At 31.4% G+C, this 18,984-nt stretch overlaps 3 protein-coding genes across 6 annotated transcripts in view; 1 reads left to right on the forward strand and 2 right to left on the reverse strand.

Moving 5' to 3' along the window:
• LOC109343648 lies at positions 630–5,485 on the reverse strand. The gene is made up of 11 exons (XM_019582048.1): positions 5,315–5,485; positions 5,110–5,223; positions 4,176–4,244; positions 3,982–4,086; positions 3,646–3,700; positions 3,248–3,321; positions 3,057–3,140; positions 2,824–2,964; positions 2,311–2,376; positions 1,693–1,802; positions 630–946 (listed from the first exon to the last, which is right to left on the reverse strand). Exons 1-11 carry the CDS (start codon positions 5,411–5,413, stop codon positions 778–780), a joined length of 1,086 nt encoding a protein of 361 aa, XP_019437593.1. The 5' UTR covers positions 5,414–5,485; the 3' UTR covers positions 630–777.
• The window catches only part of LOC109343645 (WEB family protein At2g40480-like), a 32,950-nt gene continuing 21,316 nt past the window's right edge, over positions 7,351–18,984 (reverse strand). The window contains exons 1-3 of one of the 4 annotated variants that reach the window (XM_019582043.1): positions 11,189–11,232; positions 11,006–11,156; positions 7,351–8,972 (exon numbers count right to left, since the gene is read on the reverse strand). In XM_019582043.1, the coding sequence (XP_019437588.1) occupies positions 7,521–8,972; positions 11,006–11,156; positions 11,189–11,220 (1,635 nt within the window). In that variant the 5' untranslated portion in view covers positions 11,221–11,232 and the 3' untranslated portion in view covers positions 7,351–7,520. Of the gene's footprint in view, positions 8,976–11,005; positions 11,275–18,984 lie in introns of those variants that run through there. The other 3 variants (XM_019582042.1, XM_019582044.1, XM_019582041.1) reach the window with 3 other exon arrangements.
• On the forward strand, positions 14,790–18,672 carry LOC109343646 (alanine--glyoxylate aminotransferase 2 homolog 1, mitochondrial-like). The gene is made up of 10 exons (XM_019582045.1): positions 14,790–15,088; positions 15,522–15,752; positions 16,244–16,414; positions 16,916–17,059; positions 17,166–17,345; positions 17,624–17,849; positions 18,013–18,126; positions 18,251–18,337; positions 18,445–18,500; positions 18,536–18,672. Exons 1-9 carry the CDS (start codon positions 14,834–14,836, stop codon positions 18,486–18,488), a joined length of 1,452 nt encoding a protein of 483 aa, XP_019437590.1. The 5' UTR covers positions 14,790–14,833; the 3' UTR covers positions 18,489–18,500; positions 18,536–18,672.

The raw sequence follows: 18,984 nt of genomic DNA on the forward strand, positions 1-18,984 counted from the left end.
ATGCCATGCAAATGTTGAATATAATAATGTTCTTATGGATAGCAGTATATAACAATTAGGATTTGTATCCTCATGCTTAAGATATTAGTCATAATTCATTTTAAAATCTACATACGTCAAAAGGTGTATCTAAGAGGTACCAAATCCTAGGGCTGGACTTCAGCTCGATAAAGATTTGTTCAGCTTAAAACTCGATTCAAAATCAATACGAGTTATTTTTTGGCTCAAGTTCGACTTGATTAAAATTCGCAAACTATTCAGTTTAGTTCAAATTGGTTCGTTTAGACAACTGAAATAATTTATTCAATTTTAAAAAATTATACAAAATGTTATATATAAATATAACTTTCATTATATATATAATAACAATAAACACAAAAAAAACTAGTTTATATATATATATATATATATATATATATATATATATATATCGATTCAGCTCATGAACCTAACGAGTCGAACTGTATCGAGTCCGAGTTCAACTCGTTTATTTATCGAGCTCAATTTTCAGCTCATTTGGTTCATGAACCAAATTTATCGAGCTTAATAACGAGTCAAGTTTCAAACGAATACCGAATTGGTTCAGTACATTGCCAGCCCTACCAAATCTTGTTTTCAATGTAGCAAAATTGGAAATCAAAAATTGATATTGGAAAATATGGATTACATCAGACCAAACTGATTGCATTTTTATCTGACATTTTATAAACTAAGTCTAATTAATTATTTAATTACAAGGAAAATTATAAAGGACCAAAGACAAGAATGGAAAGGATATTAGAAAATAGTGTCTATTGTAAGTTTCCTTTTTGGAGGAGTTTTCTCTATTATCTGCTTCTGCAGGTCCATAAATGTAGAACCTTTGTTTGCAAATAGTCTTCTCAAGTTGATCACAGAAAGTTCATTGAAGTTAGCAACAGCAAGATCAGCCTGTTCCAAATCATACCTGCAGATTTCAAACATTAACCATTTTCCGAATTAAAAAAGGACGGTCCAGTGCATGAGGCTCCTACTTAGTATGGTCTGGGGAGAGTAGACGTATGCAGCCTTACCTCTGCTAGCAGAGAAGTTATTTTCAGGATTTGAACCTATGACCTCATAGTTACTAGGCAACAACCTTATTATTGCGCCAAACTAACCCTCTTAGACATTTTCTGAACGCGAGAGAATAATCTCATGAAAAGCTTCCTAGTACTAAAAGTGTGCAACCGAACAGAAATTATTGTATCCAACAGTAACCGCAGTCGGAATTGCAACCGCAATTTAAAACACTGCGTATATTGGTAAGTGCATAAAGCCACAGATACAACCTATTTGACCTATTTGACTAACAGAACAACGAAATATCTATTGATTAACAAATATGATAATTTTTGAAATGATCATGGCCATATAGGAATGAATGATAGTTGAATATCTTCGACCAAAAATGTAATAAAAGCTAACGCTACACGATTACATGTGCGCACTTGACATTAGATGTCAACGTCTATGTTACATCTCTCAAACACCGATCGATAGAAGGACTAACTTGTTATAAAGTTGTCACTTTCGATGACCAATTTGCTTAGATGCATATTTTCAAGGACGAAAGCAACACAAGTTGTCACTTTCAGGTACCAAATTGTACATTGTATATTAACTACAAGAAACTTTATCCCATCAAGAACATCGTAAATGTGAGTTACTCACGCCGGATAAGCTCCAATTAGTGCTACAGCCATCATTGTACAATTGTGTGCAGCAGTTACGCCTCTAGGATCATCTTCAAATACCACACACTTGGAAGGTTTCCGATCCAGCTGCAGGCATTTGGGCAAACATGTAAAAAAAAAAAAGTAGCAGGATATTGTAGAAAGAAATTTATTTGATCAGTTGAAAATCCAAATGATAAGATGCCACTAATTATAAAAGAAAAGGTTATCCTATTTAAAACTATTTTAAAAGAAAAGGGTCTTTTTTAAGAAGTGGCATGGGAGAGACAGACACAAATTTGTTTATTGTATTAGTTTTGCGGGTTTTCACTGTAATACTACATCTTTAATATTCTTTTATGTGATTTTAAGTCTATTTTTTTAAAATTAATTTTATATTATATATATGCTTCTTCTAAAAAATATTATATATATAATATAATATTATATTTCTAGGATCTTGCGATCCAGTCTACGATCCACAATTTCTGATTTTCTCCTCCCCTCCCGATCTTATGTAGGATCCTGATTTTGACTACCTAGGTAGTAAAAATAACAATAATAATTCCAAGCGAGAAAAATTTCAACAAAATACAATCTTAAGAGTAAACTGTACCTTGACAGCGGCGGAAAGAAATCTATGAGCTATTGACTCCATTCCATCCTCTTCTGTCACAATTGCCTGCAACTCAATTGAGGCAATCAGCAAGTGACAAATTCATTCCGATGTTAAGATAATTATAAATTTATATACTATATCTAGTACACAGAATGGGATGAAAATTAGTTCAACCACATCATGAGATTAAGCCTGGAACAGTTGCAAAAGCGGAAAGCCTTAATCAGTAATTTCCTATAGTGGATATCGATATTAGTTTGTCAACAGCAATCTTCGAAAATATTGACCAAAACTCAAACTGAAATAGAAATGAACACCCGAACTCAACAAACTATATAAATTAAGTATATTCCAATTGGCAATGAAATCCCTCAAAAGAAATAAGATCGTCTCGTCTTTGAGTAAGATCAAGATTAGTTTGTTATTTGTAGCAATATGCTTTCTATGCCATGAATGGGGAAGCAAGGGCATAATCGATTTATAAGTTAGCGGTTCTTCAATATTACCAACCTGGAAGTAGTTATTGAGCCCCAATACCTCCAAAGCTTCTACCATATTTCTTCTATCAAGACTTGAAACAACGGCACAGGGGATACGAGCGGTATTAACCGCTTCCAACCAGTCCTTGATGCCCTCCTTTGGTCTTTCAAGCTAGACAAAGTTATACGCAATGAATATCAGGTTGAACCCGAGTCTAGGACACTTGATAATAGCCATCCGAATAAATCAAGATAATAGCTTACTTTTAGAAGATTATCGTAATATAATTGAGAGAACCTTGACTTTAGTCTATCCAACTCACTTTCTGCCTTATCAGAGAGAAAATGCTGCAAATTAAGAAAAATAATAATGTGTTTAGAGCGAGGCTTGAGATTTTTAACGATGCCAATATTTCTAAGAAACCGTTTCATTAAAATTCAATAAACCAACTAACCTTACGCAACACCTGATCAGCACCTCCATAAAGCATTAATCTTTGTATATCACGGTCTTCGGGAATATCTTTTCCTGAAGAAGAAATGTTATAAATTATAATCTACGATGCAGATGAATAATCAATCAAAGGAATGATTATAAGTTATACTTTATGCATTCCATTTCTTAGTGGTGACTGTATCCTTTTATGTTTATTTTGTTCAATTCATCTAATACAATGTCCTCACAATTGAATATGTAAATTGCGTATCCGAGAAAAGGAATTATTGTACTTATTATTTCTGATGTATTCAATTTCTTAATAATGATTGTATAATTTTATTTCTATTTTGTTCTATCCATCTTTATCAGTGTGCTAAAGATCATCCCATCAAAAAATAGTTAGTAATAGCATACCCTCTTCGGAGGCCAATTGTTTCCATGCCTTCCTCTTCAGAACTCGAGTATCAGCCTGACACAAATCACACGTTAATTCAAACTGAAATCTGCATATTATGTATGACCACTCACTTCTCTTCTCAAGACTTTTCAGTCGTAGAAGCTAGGCCGACAAGTAGTTAACAATCAAAACAATATACATATTCTATAATCTATATGATTGTAATAAATACCATAAACTCAATTTGCACCACTTCGAATTTCTAAAACATACCGAAATAATACAGCAAAGACGGCTATGTGTCATAGTTAAATGCAAATATACATACAAACTTGTAAAAAAAGCTAACTCACCACCACATTGTCCCAAGAGAAGATAAGACCATAAGCTTCATCGGGCTTCATAGCATACCGTATGCGTTTAAGAAAACCTTCTTGCAATTTATCATTCAAGTAGTCCTATTTTCAATAAAAATCGGTATCCTTTACATCATAAATCATATTACAAACTTGCTTTGGGAAAGTCCATGGTGACCTAAATTGCTTACCACATCAACTTTTAAGGGTCCATCTGTCCTGAAAGTCTCAAACCCTTCTCCATATTCAGCTCCAATAGCCTTAAAAGAAACACCAAACAAAAAGGTCAATAAAAAAAATAAAACTTTTGAACCTTGTTGAACTCAGTGTTACACCAACACGGGTATGTACCAGGTACGTGTTATGTACGGGGTACAGGGTTCGACATTCTCTCGAAAACTAGAGTACGGGTACGTTGCATGAATAAGGTATACATGATGCTATGTTACATGATTATGCATACAATAACGCTGCCTGGTACGGATACAGTTACGAGATACAACATTTTTTAAAAATATAAGGTAAGGGTACACCAATATAATTCGGTATAAATAGTCAAAGTTAACACTAGCAGAGGATGCCAGAGGTCGAGACCCAAAATCGACTGAAATGAAAGACTACGAAGAAAGATGGAAAAACCCTAAGGGTCCGTTTATAAGTCGGGTTTTGGAGGAAAATAAATGAAAATGAAAGACTTCAGAGTCATCTCACAATTGTATTTCATGGCTACCAAGCCTTCCATTTCCCTTCCTCCCATCCAAAACTCAACTCACAAACAGACTCTAAATTTCCGAGACGACTTTGAAACAATTTGCATCAAATGAAAACCCATGAAGTACTCAACAGTACCGGCACTACACGTCACCTTATTTGAAATTACCCATGCAACATAGGTTTGAACACAAAACATTTTTCCCATAAAAAACTATTAGTTTTGGCATTTACATACTCCTTTGGTTGGATACTTACTGAAAAGCATAAACTTTAAAAAGGTGAAATTCAGCTTTTACAACAAAAAAAACTATGCTTTTCAGCTTCCCATAAAAATCACTTTTTGTTAGAATATCTTATAATCACTTTTTATAGCCTAAACAAACAAACAAAAAAATGAGTAAAAATGAGTACCTCTTGCATGAAAAGCTTATTGGGTGTAAACCCATTAACAGATCCAAATTCCTTAGACCCAGAAGAGCAACGAGCAACAAGACGATTCTTAACAAAACCTAAACGCTTAAATTTCTAGAAAAAATAAGAAAACACAATCATATGAATAAGAAAATGAGAAGAAAAAAAGAACAGAAGGAAAAAATAGAGAGAAGAAATTGCAAACCAAGAGTGGAAGGTTTGAAGAAAAAGAAGAAAAGGGTTGAAGATGATGATAAGATTGTTGAGGATGTGAAGAAGGAATTGAAGGAGAAGAAGAAGCCATTGGAATCAGAACACAACAACACCAACGTTGTTATTACGGAAGTTGAATTCAACAACTCATGTTTTTTTCTTTATCTTTCCATTCCAGATATTATAAATTGAAAATATAAACCATCACATAAACATTTACTTCTTAAACCATATTTATTTTTAATTATCATTCCTTTTTAAATAAAAGTAATATAAATCAAATAATAGATGGACATTAATTATATAAATATTTTAAGAGTGTAATATTTATATATTAATAGTGTAAAAATATATACACACAATACTTTATTAATTATTTATTTTGATTATTTTTTATGAAGAGTCAATGTTGATGGAGAACTCTTATATTTTAATGTTTAATTTTTTTATGAAGAGTCAATGACGATGGATGATACAATGACAGTATAAAAAACTCTTATATTTTAATGTTTAATTTATAGAAAAAAGTAAATAAAAATAATCTCAACCAATAATCAATTCTACATTTTTGTTGTTTCAACTTTCAACCATTCTCATAATGTTTTGGTTCGTCTTAAAGGTTGTGGTTTGGTCCAACAATTTTAATGTTTTATTGTGTGAGCTTTATTTAAGGTTTAAGCACGTGGATTTTTGTGTGGCAGCTGTTTTTTGGTCACATGAATCAAAGGTTCAAGTTTCTTATATTTAATGGATAAGGAAATATTCAGTGGGTGTGAAATTATCTTTTGTTCTTTAGAATTGGAGTCGAATATTCGGGTGCAGTTATTTTATGCACCAAATATAATTTGTGTGACAAACATTGAAGGATTTTTTTTTTAGCAATATTATATTATCTTACTAAATTCTTATACTCACATAAAAAGTGATATATATAACTTATAAACTAATTATTAATAAATAAAATATGATATTATGATATATATCATTTTTTGTGAATATGAGAATTTAGTTAAATAATATATGTATTTTTCAATCTATTATTAGGGTAGATGACTAATCTCTTAAGTGTTTTGGTAATGCCTAGTAACAATTATTTATCCAGCTATATAAATATATGCTCAATTAGAATGAACATTTTGTAATCCAACTTGTTGATCGGAAAGGGTAGGTTTTGGAACAATTCTAAAAATTCAAAGGATCAAGAGAAAAGATTCTCACTATTTTCAAATTTGATAACACCAATATTTATTTATTTTTTATTATAAATTCGTAGCACCATTATGTTACAAAACATGGCAAAGGTTTCAACAGCTAAAACTAATAAGAACTAACCCAAAAAATTTATTTAACTAAATTGATGGTATTTCATTTGGTCATGAAATCAATAAGAGCTTTGGAAAATCCGTGAACTAATCCAATAAAACTAGTCAAAATTGGTTATATCAATTGATTTTTATTTAAATTGTATTTATCATATCTTTATTTAAAATCGTAAAAAAATTATAAAAGTGACTTACCTTTATCAAAAGATTATAGTAGAGGGTTAAACACATCATCAATACTTTTGTTTATATTTCTAAAATATGGTATATAATCAAGTTACACATTTTATTTTTATAAATGGTGTAAGCAAAAATATTTATCACATTCTGTATTAATTTTTTATCAATATTAATATTAGTATAATATATATTTATCACATTCTTTATTAGCCTTGGATTAACTATTTGTACATCTTATAGAAGTAAAGAAGAACTATATTGATTGAAGATTATTTACAGTATTATAGATTGTACACCAGTCAAATAATAGTAATATATATTTATCTGATACATTGAATCAATTCTACATCACTCTATTCCATCCAACAAGAACAGTATAATCTACTACCTCAACCAAAGCTAGTTACACAATGATATCAAACTGAATGTAATATTTATGCATTGTCAATGTAAAGATTTATCACAACCACCACAGTGATAATGTATAAAACTCATACTCTTTCACTACATACATCTCTTTTTTGTCATCAAATTATCAATCACTCAAATACAACATATTTAACAAAACCAGACACCCACCCAAAAATATCAAGAAAACAATCACACACATGAATCAATAATGAATAGCAAGGGAAGACATAAAGATGCATCAGAATATGCTATTCATCCATGCATAGACATTTAAGATTTAAAATTTCATGTCTTTTTCTTACTTTGCTTTGTCAAGGGTAGTGATATATGGATGAATCCAAACTTCTTCCTCTGTGGTATGAATGGCTTTTGATCACTCCCATCTTTATCAGCATTTTTTGGAAGAGTGAGATCTTCCCTCAATGCTCTAAGCATTTGAGACAATGCTACCTTTTGTCTTTCAGTGTCCTCTTCCATCTCCTTTCTTGTACCATATCCTTCAGGAACTTGCTTTCTGCTAAGCACATCTCTCATTGAAATAGTGGACCTTAAAACCGGCTTTTTCGGATCATTGGTTGGTATTGTTGATCTTGTTGCATCTTGTAGAGGAGAACCCGGAAAATTTCGAGGTTGGTTGAACTTGTAGTCAATAGAGTTATACAATGTTTTCCTCTTCTGATCATCCTCTGGAATCCATTTCCTTAGAGCTTCCTCAGCAGCATGTTGTTTTCGATTTGCACTCTCAACTTTGTTTAAAGCATCTTCCAAGACTTGTTTGCTGTGTAGAACTTCTTCTGATGCTTCCTCCAACTTCTTCAAAATAGTGAATTTGAAATTATTTGTTTCATCAAATTGGAACTTGGAATCTATCACCTTCTTCAAGGTTGACTCTTGAGGTATTTGAGCCTTGTGGTTTAGAGGAGAGCATTGTGGCAAAGCAAAAGTGAAATTTTCAGGTTCCGGCAAGGCAAAAGCTGATAATCTCTCAGCACTAGATAGAGCTTTAATTTCGGCAAGAGCAATAGCTTCTGCTGCTTTTGCAGCTTCTTCCATTTTTTTAGCAGCAAGCAACCTCATCTCAGCATTCTTAATACCAAATCCATGCTCTTCATAAAACACGGGTAAGGGCTTCGAAACTTCAGAGCTTGTTTCAACCATTCCATTATACTGCTCCGAATCAGAACTGAAATTCCTAACAGTGTTTGCAGGATTAGCAAAAGTGCAACTTGTTTCTACTTGAGAAGTGACAGCCGCGAAATTTGACGCCAGCTTTTCGCATGTCCTCTCCAGAAACATTTTCTCCTTCTTCATCTTCTTATGCAAAGATTCAACAGAAGATTGAATCGTCTCGAGTTCATTTATAGTTTGACCGAGATTCATTTTGGCTTGGTTCAAATCCATTAAGATCAGATCAGGTGTTGACGACATAGAGCTTTCGCTTTGCTCAATTCCATTTAATATTTGTTCTCGGTTGTTGGTAATATCTTTATAATTTTCCTTATTCATCATCTTAATAACAGGAGTTCCAAGTTGTTCATAAGAATTAATCGCATCTGGAGTTGCAAAACATTTCAATGCTTCTTTTTGTATCTGCTGCTTTAAGTCCTCTACAATCCTTTTCGTAGCTCCGAGTTCTTCAAGAACATCAAGTGTTTCAAGCTCTTTCACTATCAAATCCTTTTCCAACTCTGCTGCTTGTTCCTCCACTTTCTTGATGTCGAAATTTTCAATGTTGTTCTGCTAATTATAAATCTCTTCTACATCAGAAAGTAAACTAACACAGGACCAGAATCAAGAATGTACAAAGAACTATGACAGTATGACACTGTTGAGTCCCTCTGCTTTAGAATATAGTTTGACTCATCTTCATTTTCACATCCCACAGATATGGAGGCCAATGTTTCAAATTGCCTCATCACATGATGCGGCTGCAATATTGGTCACCGTAACCGCATCATACTGCAATTGCAGTGTGATACTGAATCACAGTGATGCGGTCTACAACAGGTCACAACACAACCGCATCGGACCGTATTTAGATCACATCGGGCCGCAACGCAACCGCATCAGACCGCATCGTTGTCAAAAATATGTTTTTTACTCACAAAATAATTCATACTGCAACGGCTGCAATCCGCTACGCAATAACCACAATTGCAGTAACCACAACTGCGACCGCAATTTAAAACACTGATGGAGGCTAATCTTTTTTTGAGATCATGGGTAAGGAAATGATTAGGTTGAAACAACATCGTATGATTATGATTGTATGACCAGATTTATTACTTCCATGATTTTTATATAAAAACTACTCTCTGTATATATAAACTATCCCATCTTTAGTATGTATTTAGTCTGTTGGTGCAACACATTTTATCCCTTACATTGAAGCTAAAATGTTAACTTTTTTTTGTTCTTTATGTTATATTTTGCTTTGTTCAAAGAATGCACTCTGTTTCTTCATATTCTATCACATAGAACCTAAGAACAAAATCCCTTACTTACTCTGTTCTCCTAATCTAAGTTGATACTTGGTATATTATTATCTATTTTGAGCATTAATAAACATTAACTCTCCAAATTTTATGAAAATTACAACTAAAAGAGTTCAATTTTCTGCACTAAGCAACCGAATTCATTTAATGAATATAAGCAAACAAATAAAGCATATTATTATCTATCTATTTTATAATCTGAGTGCTCTTATGCCTCATAAAATGACAGTCCAATACTATGTGTACCTCAAACGTTGACTCTCACTTCATAGTTAATCCTTTGCATTTAGTTAATTATTTTTTTCACAAATAGATCTAATAATATATATTTAAAAAACAAATATGCACAATATTAGAAGCATTATTTACCCAATAAAATATACAAAACGTGTTTTAAATTCATATTGTTCTTAATATTTTTATAAATTATCAAACTCGTTCTAGTATTGGACTGTGGAGCACATATACCATCCCATTGTTCAAAAAGTTGGATCCAAATGATTCAACTAAAACATCTTCTACCCTAGAATTTGTATCACTATATGTTATAAGGACTATGATTGGTATAAAAATACTGAATAATTAAACTTTTTAATTAAATACATATTTTACAATCAATCAAACTTATAACACATACATGACACAATTTATATGACACTAAATATACCCTAGTTAATGAAGGTGTCAGTAACGCCAGAACAAATTAAACAATAAAAAAAACATTAGGAATATTATGGTCGTTACACACCAATTATGTGTAGGGATGACAAAAAAACCCGATCTGTGGGTATTCGTGAAAATACCCGCAATAATAGCTTATGGGCGGGAGCGGGTTTCGTGATACCCGCCACGTACCAACAAATTTATATATTTAGTTTTTAGTTAAATTTTTATATATATTTATTATTATTTTAAGATTATATATCATATACTTTATTATTATTTAATAATAAATTACACATATTTGATTATGATAATAAATTTATCATATTATTCAATTAACAATTATTTTTACATATTGATTATTACAAATTATATAAATATATAATTAAAATTAAAAACTCGTTGGATACTTGTAAATACTCACTACCCACGCAGGTACCCCAAATATTACGCTTTGCACCCATTGTCATCCCTAATTATGCGTCCATAACGGATTGCATCACAACTACATCTAACACATAAGTTAACATCAAATTCAAAAATATTAATTCAAGACGGCAATGACAATATAATGACCATAACCGTAACAACCGATATTGAAGAAAAACTTACAAAAGCCTCTCCAAGCCGGTAAAGAGGTATCCAAGGGCCGCTACCTCCAAAGCGTGTAACCGCCTCCTTGACCGACTCAAACGGCGGCGAAGTATCAATCTCAGCTCTCATATTCACTCTTCTTATCATTCCACTTCCACTTTCACCCATTCCTTCTCTTTCTTATTATGGAGAGTGAGAATTTGAAGGAAGGTTTTGCGGGACCGAGTCATCATCACTCGGTGTGGTGAAAGGTGAACGATTCCTCACTCACTCGCTGAAACGGAACAAAAAGTGCTTTTGTTTTTGGGTGGTTATAAGGTGGGATGTGGAGCAGGGTAATCTTACTGTGTGCTTTATGGTGGTTGGTTGGTGGTAGTGAAAGTCAATGGTTGGTGGTTAATTTATTGGATTGGTCAATGAGGAAGTGACACGTGGGTGTGAGTGTGGGTTTGATTGGAGCGTGATTGGCGGTTAGAGAAAAAGTGTGAGATTGTGAATGTCATAACAAATAAAACTCAAAATTAATAATATTGAAATAAAAATAAAAAAATTATAATTTCCTAATTGGTATAACATATTTTTACTTATTTATTACATGATTTAAGACATAAATTAAGATAAAATATATTTGTGATGTGGAAAAAGTTTGGATGTAATAAGAGTTTAATATATGTGTATTGTCGGTGTAAATTTTTATACACACTGACAATACATTATCTATCGTTGATTTAGATTACTTTTGTTTGACAATCAATAATGACTAATATATGAATGGTGGATAATATATTGACAGTATAAAAAATAGTTAAACTGTCAGTGTACACATATTAAATTCGTGTAATAATAACACAAAAAGCGAGGAGGTAATTCAAAAATAAATATGTTTATAATTGCAATATGTACCGATAGTGTAAAAATTTATATATAAGTAGTGTATTATTTATTGTTCATTTGTATTATTTTTACTTAAAAGTTGATGATAAATAAATATAAATATTAGATGAAAACTCTTACACTATATTTTATACTATTTTTCTCTCTATATTTATTAGGGAAGTATAAATAATTCATCTATAGTAATATATTCATCACAATCAGAAGCTACTCAAAGTAGTTTTTCCTATAGTGAAAAATTGGTTAGTTTGAAAATCTGATTATTAGAAAACATTATCAAAACAGATGTAAATTTCTAAGTAACACTTTCAAGACATACACCATGAGGTCATGAAATAAAAACTAGAGTTGATTGAGGATACAAAAACTAGAGTAATATCAATAAATTTATATATGTTTAAAAATTCACCCATTATATCTTTCTTCACAATGTAAAACCTTTCTCTAGCCTTGTGAGTTGTTGATTCAAGAGTGAACATCATTAGAAACAAAAATTAGAGTTCAAAAAAAGATACCAAGAAAAAAAGGTAAAAAAAAATATTCATTTAATCACAAATTCAAATCTTAAAAATAATCTATCTACTATTTATTATTATCAGATTTTATTAAGTGAAAGTTTCATATATTAAATTGCCATTTTTATATCTGCTACGGTTAAAAGTAATTTCACAAATAAGTTGTAAAAGTAGAGCATTCTCTATTTTTATTCTTAAGGTGTTATGTTCTAATCAATACTTACAAAAATGAAGTTTGTTTTTTTATTTTGAAAACATCTCAAATGCAAACTAATACAAAAAAAGAACCAAACACCAAACACCTCCATAATGTATGAATGTTTAAAGTGTTGAAATATCATCCATGGTTCATATCTTATTATCATCGATTTTTAAACAAAGAAAAATAATATAAATATGAACCGGGAATTTACTAACCATGTATTAAAAACTTTATATTAAGAATCATCATCTCCACCATTCACTAAACCTATAATAAACCAACCATCACACTTCTTAACTAACATTAAAACTTATATTAAAATATTCGTTCATATTTTATAATTAATGCTATTTTGGATAGGACCCTCCAATAAAATAGTATTCACTAATATTAAAACTTATCTTTCCCAAATTCCAAAGAACAAAGCATATCTCATGACTCATTCACATCTCATACTTTGTCCTAGTCACACCTTCCAATTATAATATATATGGATAGAACATTTATACAAGTTAAGTTATATTAATTATATTTAATTTAAATCTAATAGACCAAATGAGTGAAGTTTAAAAGTTATTTAAGATTTTTTTTTTTATCTTTTATTTCTTTCACCTATTTAATCTGTTAGAATTAAGAAAATAAATAAATGGGACTATTGAATGTAAATTATATATATATATATAATACAAGTGAATTTGGCGGGCCACTGCAAACTTTACTTTTTTTGTTCTGGATTATTATTTTTTATCATAATATTATAACATAATAACCCAACGTAATCACAAAAAATATGATACAAAAATAACTCTTTATATTTATAATTTTATATAGAGGTGAAATATTATCAAATACAATTTAAATTTTATTTATTGAGTTATTTAAGAATCAAATATTTTCTATAATCACACTTTCAACAAATAAATGCTTATACAAACACATTTTAATTGTTAATATTCTACATATACACTCAAAAACCAATGTTAATATTGCACCTATAAGAATGAGAAATATAATGTTTCAATACATGATTTATTGATATTATAAAGTATATGTATATTATATTTGCATTATGCATAAACAAAGAAGCAACCTGTGCAAGTGCACAGGTACACTGCTAGTAATAACCAAAAGCATATCCTGAATAGTAAATTTGTAGACTCAATTTCGAATCCACAAATCTGAAAAAAAAATATGCCGTATTTACATACAAAAATATTAAATTATTAGTAGAAAATCAATAAACTTCTAATGCCGAATTGAGTTCAAATAAAGTTGGTTTTTAAAATATAATTGTTAAAACTATGTTTTTTGGATTTATTTTAACTTTCAAAACATATAATATTTTATATTTTGTCCTACTTTTTATAATTATTTAATTGGAAAATAGTTATGAATTATTATATGAATAACAATCCAGCAAGCTGAACTAAAATGCTAAGTCATAACTTTTCTTAAATATTTGTTTACCAGAATTACTTATTATTACATATATAATTTATGTCATTGAATGCTTTTATTCCTCATTTATAAGAAGGTAAGAGACAATTTTAGGCAATAACTCTATAAGGCAAATATTATCATAAAGAATACTAATTTTAGGTGACCAATCAATGTTAATTACTATATCAGAATCACTTTATTTTTCATTTTCAGTACTCTAAAGTATTACATTTTATGGTAATTAATTAATCTTTTTTGAGTTATATGGTTGTGTCTCTTAAAAACTGTTATTCACAAAAATCAATTTTTTTATATTTTAGTTTTGTTGGGAACTAGTATAGTCCCTTCAACCACTAGACCAACACAATGTTAATTATTTTATTGAGAAAATTTTATGCATTAACAGCGTATGAATTTTATATACTGACACATATATTGTTCATGTTGAATCATCACTAAAAGAAGTAATCCAAATGATTGATTAATGATATGTTTATATAATATACTCAAATAATTATACATATTAGCATTATGTTATTATTATTATGGATTTGGATCATGAGTGTAATATTATGGGATACCGTAAAATTTATACATATACTCATCATTTATTTGTATTATTTTTTTATTTAAAAAAATTAGTAATAATGAAATATAAATAATAAATGATAATAATATATAAATCTCAAAAATTGTTGTTTCATCATTATTGAATTTCCTTGTAAGATCCAACACATAGAAATCCTTGATCATAAATTTCATTTCATTATACTCCAAAAAGAAGTAAAGCATTTCATGAATCATTATTCAACGATGGCAATGCAAAGGATATTCAAGAAAAACATTCATCTTTCTAACACCCTTCTTTCTCTATCTAACATTTCTTCTTCATTTTTCACCACTTCACTTCATCATGATTTTCCTCACAATCTTCAAATTCCACCATTTGATTATGTTCCTCAACCTTATAAAGGACCATTGGCCGATGAAATTTTTGCCAAAAGGAAAAAGTTTCTGGGTCCTTCCTTGTTTCACTTTTATCAAAAACCTGTGAGTATTCCATTTTTTTCAACCAAGCTTTTCAATTTTTATCATTTTTATCTTTGTATCATTGGCTTTTGTTGCAGATCAAATCAAAGATATAAACTTTATGCTATTTGTGAAAATGGGTTTATTACAAATTCACAATGTTTTGTTTAATTTGGTTAAAATGTGGAAACTTTTTGTTTCACTAAAAATCTGAAACCAAAGAGAACAGAATAACCAAACACCAATTTAGTATGGACTTTTCAGTTTTCAACAAATTGATTTTTTTTTTGCATGTGATTGATATTATACATAGCCGATCTTAAGCCCGGATAAAATTGAAAGTTGTGTTAGTCAGTCGATTGAGTTAACAACTTTGTCGAATCTTTATGATCTATGATTTTATGAATTATACTTGAGAAGTGGTTTTTATTGCTAAATTTAATTATGTGTATAGCTGAATATTGTGGAGGGGAAGATGCAATATCTGTTTGATGAGAATGGAAAACGTTATCTTGATGCTTTTGCTGGAATAGTAACTGTTTCTTGTGGACATTGTCATCCTGAAATTTTGGATGCTATCATGGAGCAAAGTAAACTCTTGCAGCATGCTACAACCATATATCTACATCATGCAATTGCTGATTTTGCTGAGGCCTTGGCATCCAAAATGCCTGGGAATCTCAAGGTCAATTTTCTATCCATTACTCGTGTAACACCCCGTGTCAAATTTTTTTGCTACTGTAGCTTAGTGGTACCGACTCAATGGAATTTATTACTATAAGTCCCTGAGGGAATGAGTTCGAGTCGCAGAGGCTCCTTCTTGGGGGTATAATTCATGGGCCCATGGATATTCAAGCTTAAAGGGCGACATACTCAGGAAATTCATGGGCCTAGAGAGGTCGCATGTCAAGGCTGAGGTGTTACAAGTTGTGTTTAATTCATATTTCTGAACAATAGAAACTTTTGAAATTGTTATTGCTTAATGTCTCACTTCCTTAATAACTAATTTATATTTCAATTCAACCATATATTAATAATTTTTAGCAAATGAGAGTGAAAGGGTCTCTCTGCTGAAGCCTTATTGGTGAAAAAGCATGTTCAAGTTTATAGTGTGCTAGATTTCATTCAATGTGGACCATATTCCTTAACTATGCAAATATGCAATTTGAATTGCAGGTTGTATATTTTGTGAATTCTGGTTCAGAGGCAAATGAATTGGCAATGATGATGGCCCGTCTATATACGGGTAATCTCGGTATGGTTTCTTTGAGGAATGCATATCATGGGGGGAGTTCTAGTACAATTGGGCTCACTGCTTTGAACACCTGGAAATATCCTATACCCGAGGTTTGTCCTCACACAAGTATAGATACCATTCACTATGGCATTGTAATCTATGAGATTCCTCTTTTCTTCAGTATTATTCTAGTTCATATTTGAAACTTTAGTATATATTCCCTCCCTTTGACTTGTAGTCCAGTGATTTTGTAGTTCATCGGCAAGGTTCCGAGAACCAAATTTACCATGTACTTTCATCAAGATCAACTTAGATCATAATTTTTAATGTTTTTATTTCCATTACTTTTTTGTTAATGATATGGAAGTTGAGCATGGATAAGCTTCATTTCGGAAAAGTATTAAATTTGTTACTGAATTTCTATGGCTTTGTATCATTAACTTTCATTATTGAGTTATTAAGGTAGAACCGAACCAACAATGGAAATTATATGCAACTCTGCACTCCTTGCTTGTCTAGTTTTAATTATTGCATTCTGAATGATGTACTTAATTTTATAATTAAGAAAGGGACATGCTAATTACTCTTTCTTAATGTTTTAATCTTTCAAGGGTGAAATTCATCACGTCGTGAATCCAGATCCATACCGTGGAGTTTTCGGCTCAGATGCTAGTAGTTATGCCAAAGACCTGCAAGATCATATTGATTATGGCACTTCAGGAAAACTTGCAGGATTTATAGCCGAAACAATTCAGGTATGCATAACGTATCATATTTAATATCTTTAAATGTCAAAGTGGTATTTATAACTGACCTTAGTATGGTTTTTCTATTCACCTTTTTCCTCTTCGGTTATTGTAGGGAGTTGGAGGAGCAGTTGAACTAGCACCTGGGTATTTAAAACTGGTGTACGACATTGTACACAAGGCTGGTGGTGTCTGCATTGCTGATGAGGTGCAAACTGGATTTGGCCGCACCGGAAGCCATTATTGGGGATTTGAGACACAGGGTGTCATTCCTGATATAGTTACCATGGCGAAGGTATATTCCATCTTGTAATCTTTTTTACCAATTCCCAAAAATATTGACACCAACGTCATGCATTAAACGTGCAACATCAGTATGTTGTGAGGTTCATTATGTGCATGCATTTGTGTATCAATCATAACTTCATACGTTATATCTCTGGTGTCTTATCAGTACACAATGCATTTCGATCTAGCATTCCCTTTGGGTAGTACTGATTTTGTTGAAGTGCTTCATCTGTCTTCCATAATTTCTGTATTCATTCCATTGCATCTCGTGTTACTATGTAACAGGGAATCGGCAATGGTTTGCCATTAGGAGCTGTAGTTACAACTCCCGAAATAGCAAGTGTGTTGGCCCAGAAGATTCAATTCAATACTTTTGGTGGAAACCCTGTATGTTCTGCTGGGGGTCTTGCAGTTCTCCGGGTTATTGATAAGGAGAAGCGGCAATCTCATTGCGCCGATGTTGGTTCGCACTTGCTTGAGCGCTTGAGAGCTCTCAAGCAAAAACATGACAGTATGTTATCTTTGAATCTAACATCCCAGAAATATTAAGCTTTTTTTTTCTAATACAATTTTCTTTTATGGCACATTTGACTTTTCGAGTTTTCTATATGCATATGGAATGGCCTTGGTGTAATTTTGTTGGTTATTCTGATAATTACTATACTTTGTGCCAGTCATTGGAGATGTGAGGGGAAGAGGCTTAATGGTGGGGGTAGAATTTGTTACCGACCGAAAAGAGAAGACGCCCGCAAAGGCTGAAACTGCAGTTATGTTTGAGAAACTAAGAGGTAGGACAACCCCCTCCCCCTTGATGAAAGAAAAAGAACAAAATCATTTCATGTACTATATGATGCTTTCTTTTCCGAAATTGTGTCCGAACGTGCTAACCGTTTACTTCCTTATGAACTGAAGAGCTCGGTATTCTAGTTGGGAAAGGAGGGCTGCATGGAAATGTATTTAGGATTAAGCCACCGATGTGTTTCAACAAAGATGATGCAGGTATAATTCTGGTCTGGTTCTCTTTTAACTAAGTTTTCGAAACCAGATTCTTCCGTTTAAGTATTAGAGCAGATTGTTATCACTGACCGAGTTTTTCTGATATGCAGATTTTGTTGTGGATGCCTTGGACTATTCCATATCAAAGTTGTGAGATTCCACTAGAATCAGATGATCAAGTGTTTTTCTATCATCTAGTGGATCATTGAACCAAATTGCTATAAGAAAACAAAGCTAGTATTTTATGTATTTCACATACTGTGTCTTTTTCTTGCTGATGTATATTTCATGTACTGATATTAATAACAATTCAATCCTCAACCTCTTGCAAAGTGAAACTTTTCTTGTACACTATCAGAATAATTAGGCATAACTCTACCTTAACAATTAGCTCATAGAGTAAGATTCTCCTAGTTATTATTAATGGTTCATTACTGATATACTCAACCAATGACTGACTTTAAAACTTAACAATAAGTGACATAAATTGAATGTGTGTTAATGTCCAAGTTATTATATGCATAGCTTGTTACTCACACTTTAACCATTGAATGACTTAAAATCTTAGCATCATAAATTGAATGAGGGCTTGTAAATTATAAATTGAATGTGGTTTTGTCTATAGTTTTGATTTCCTTGTATCTATATAT

This window comes from Lupinus angustifolius, chromosome LG03, assembly GCF_001865875.1.
Source record: "Lupinus angustifolius cultivar Tanjil chromosome LG03, LupAngTanjil_v1.0, whole genome shotgun sequence".
NCBI lineage: Eukaryota > Viridiplantae > Streptophyta > Magnoliopsida > Fabales > Fabaceae > Lupinus > Lupinus angustifolius.

Bases quoted from the DNA above. Each gene is read 5' to 3' on its own strand.
- LOC109343646 (XM_019582045.1), top strand. From the start codon at position 14,834: ATGAATCATTATTCAACGATGGCAATGCAAAGGATATTCAAGAAAAAC. The intron at 17,060-17,165 runs GTATGCATAACG...CGGTTATTGTAG, and splicing joins TTATAGCCGAAACAATTCAG to GGAGTTGGAGGAGCAGTTGA. The intron at 18,338-18,444 runs GTATAATTCTGG...TCTGATATGCAG, and splicing joins TTTCAACAAAGATGATGCAG to ATTTTGTTGTGGATGCCTTG.
- LOC109343648 (XM_019582048.1), bottom strand. From the start codon at position 5,413: ATGGCTTCTTCTTCTCCTTCAATTCCTTCTTCACATCCTCAACAATCT. The intron at 5,224-5,314 runs GTTTGCAATTTC...TATTTTTTCTAG, and splicing joins CTTCAAACCTTCCACTCTTG to AAATTTAAGCGTTTAGGTTT. The intron at 3,141-3,247 runs GTTAGTTGGTTT...CTTAATTTGCAG, and splicing joins CTGATCAGGTGTTGCGTAAG to CATTTTCTCTCTGATAAGGC.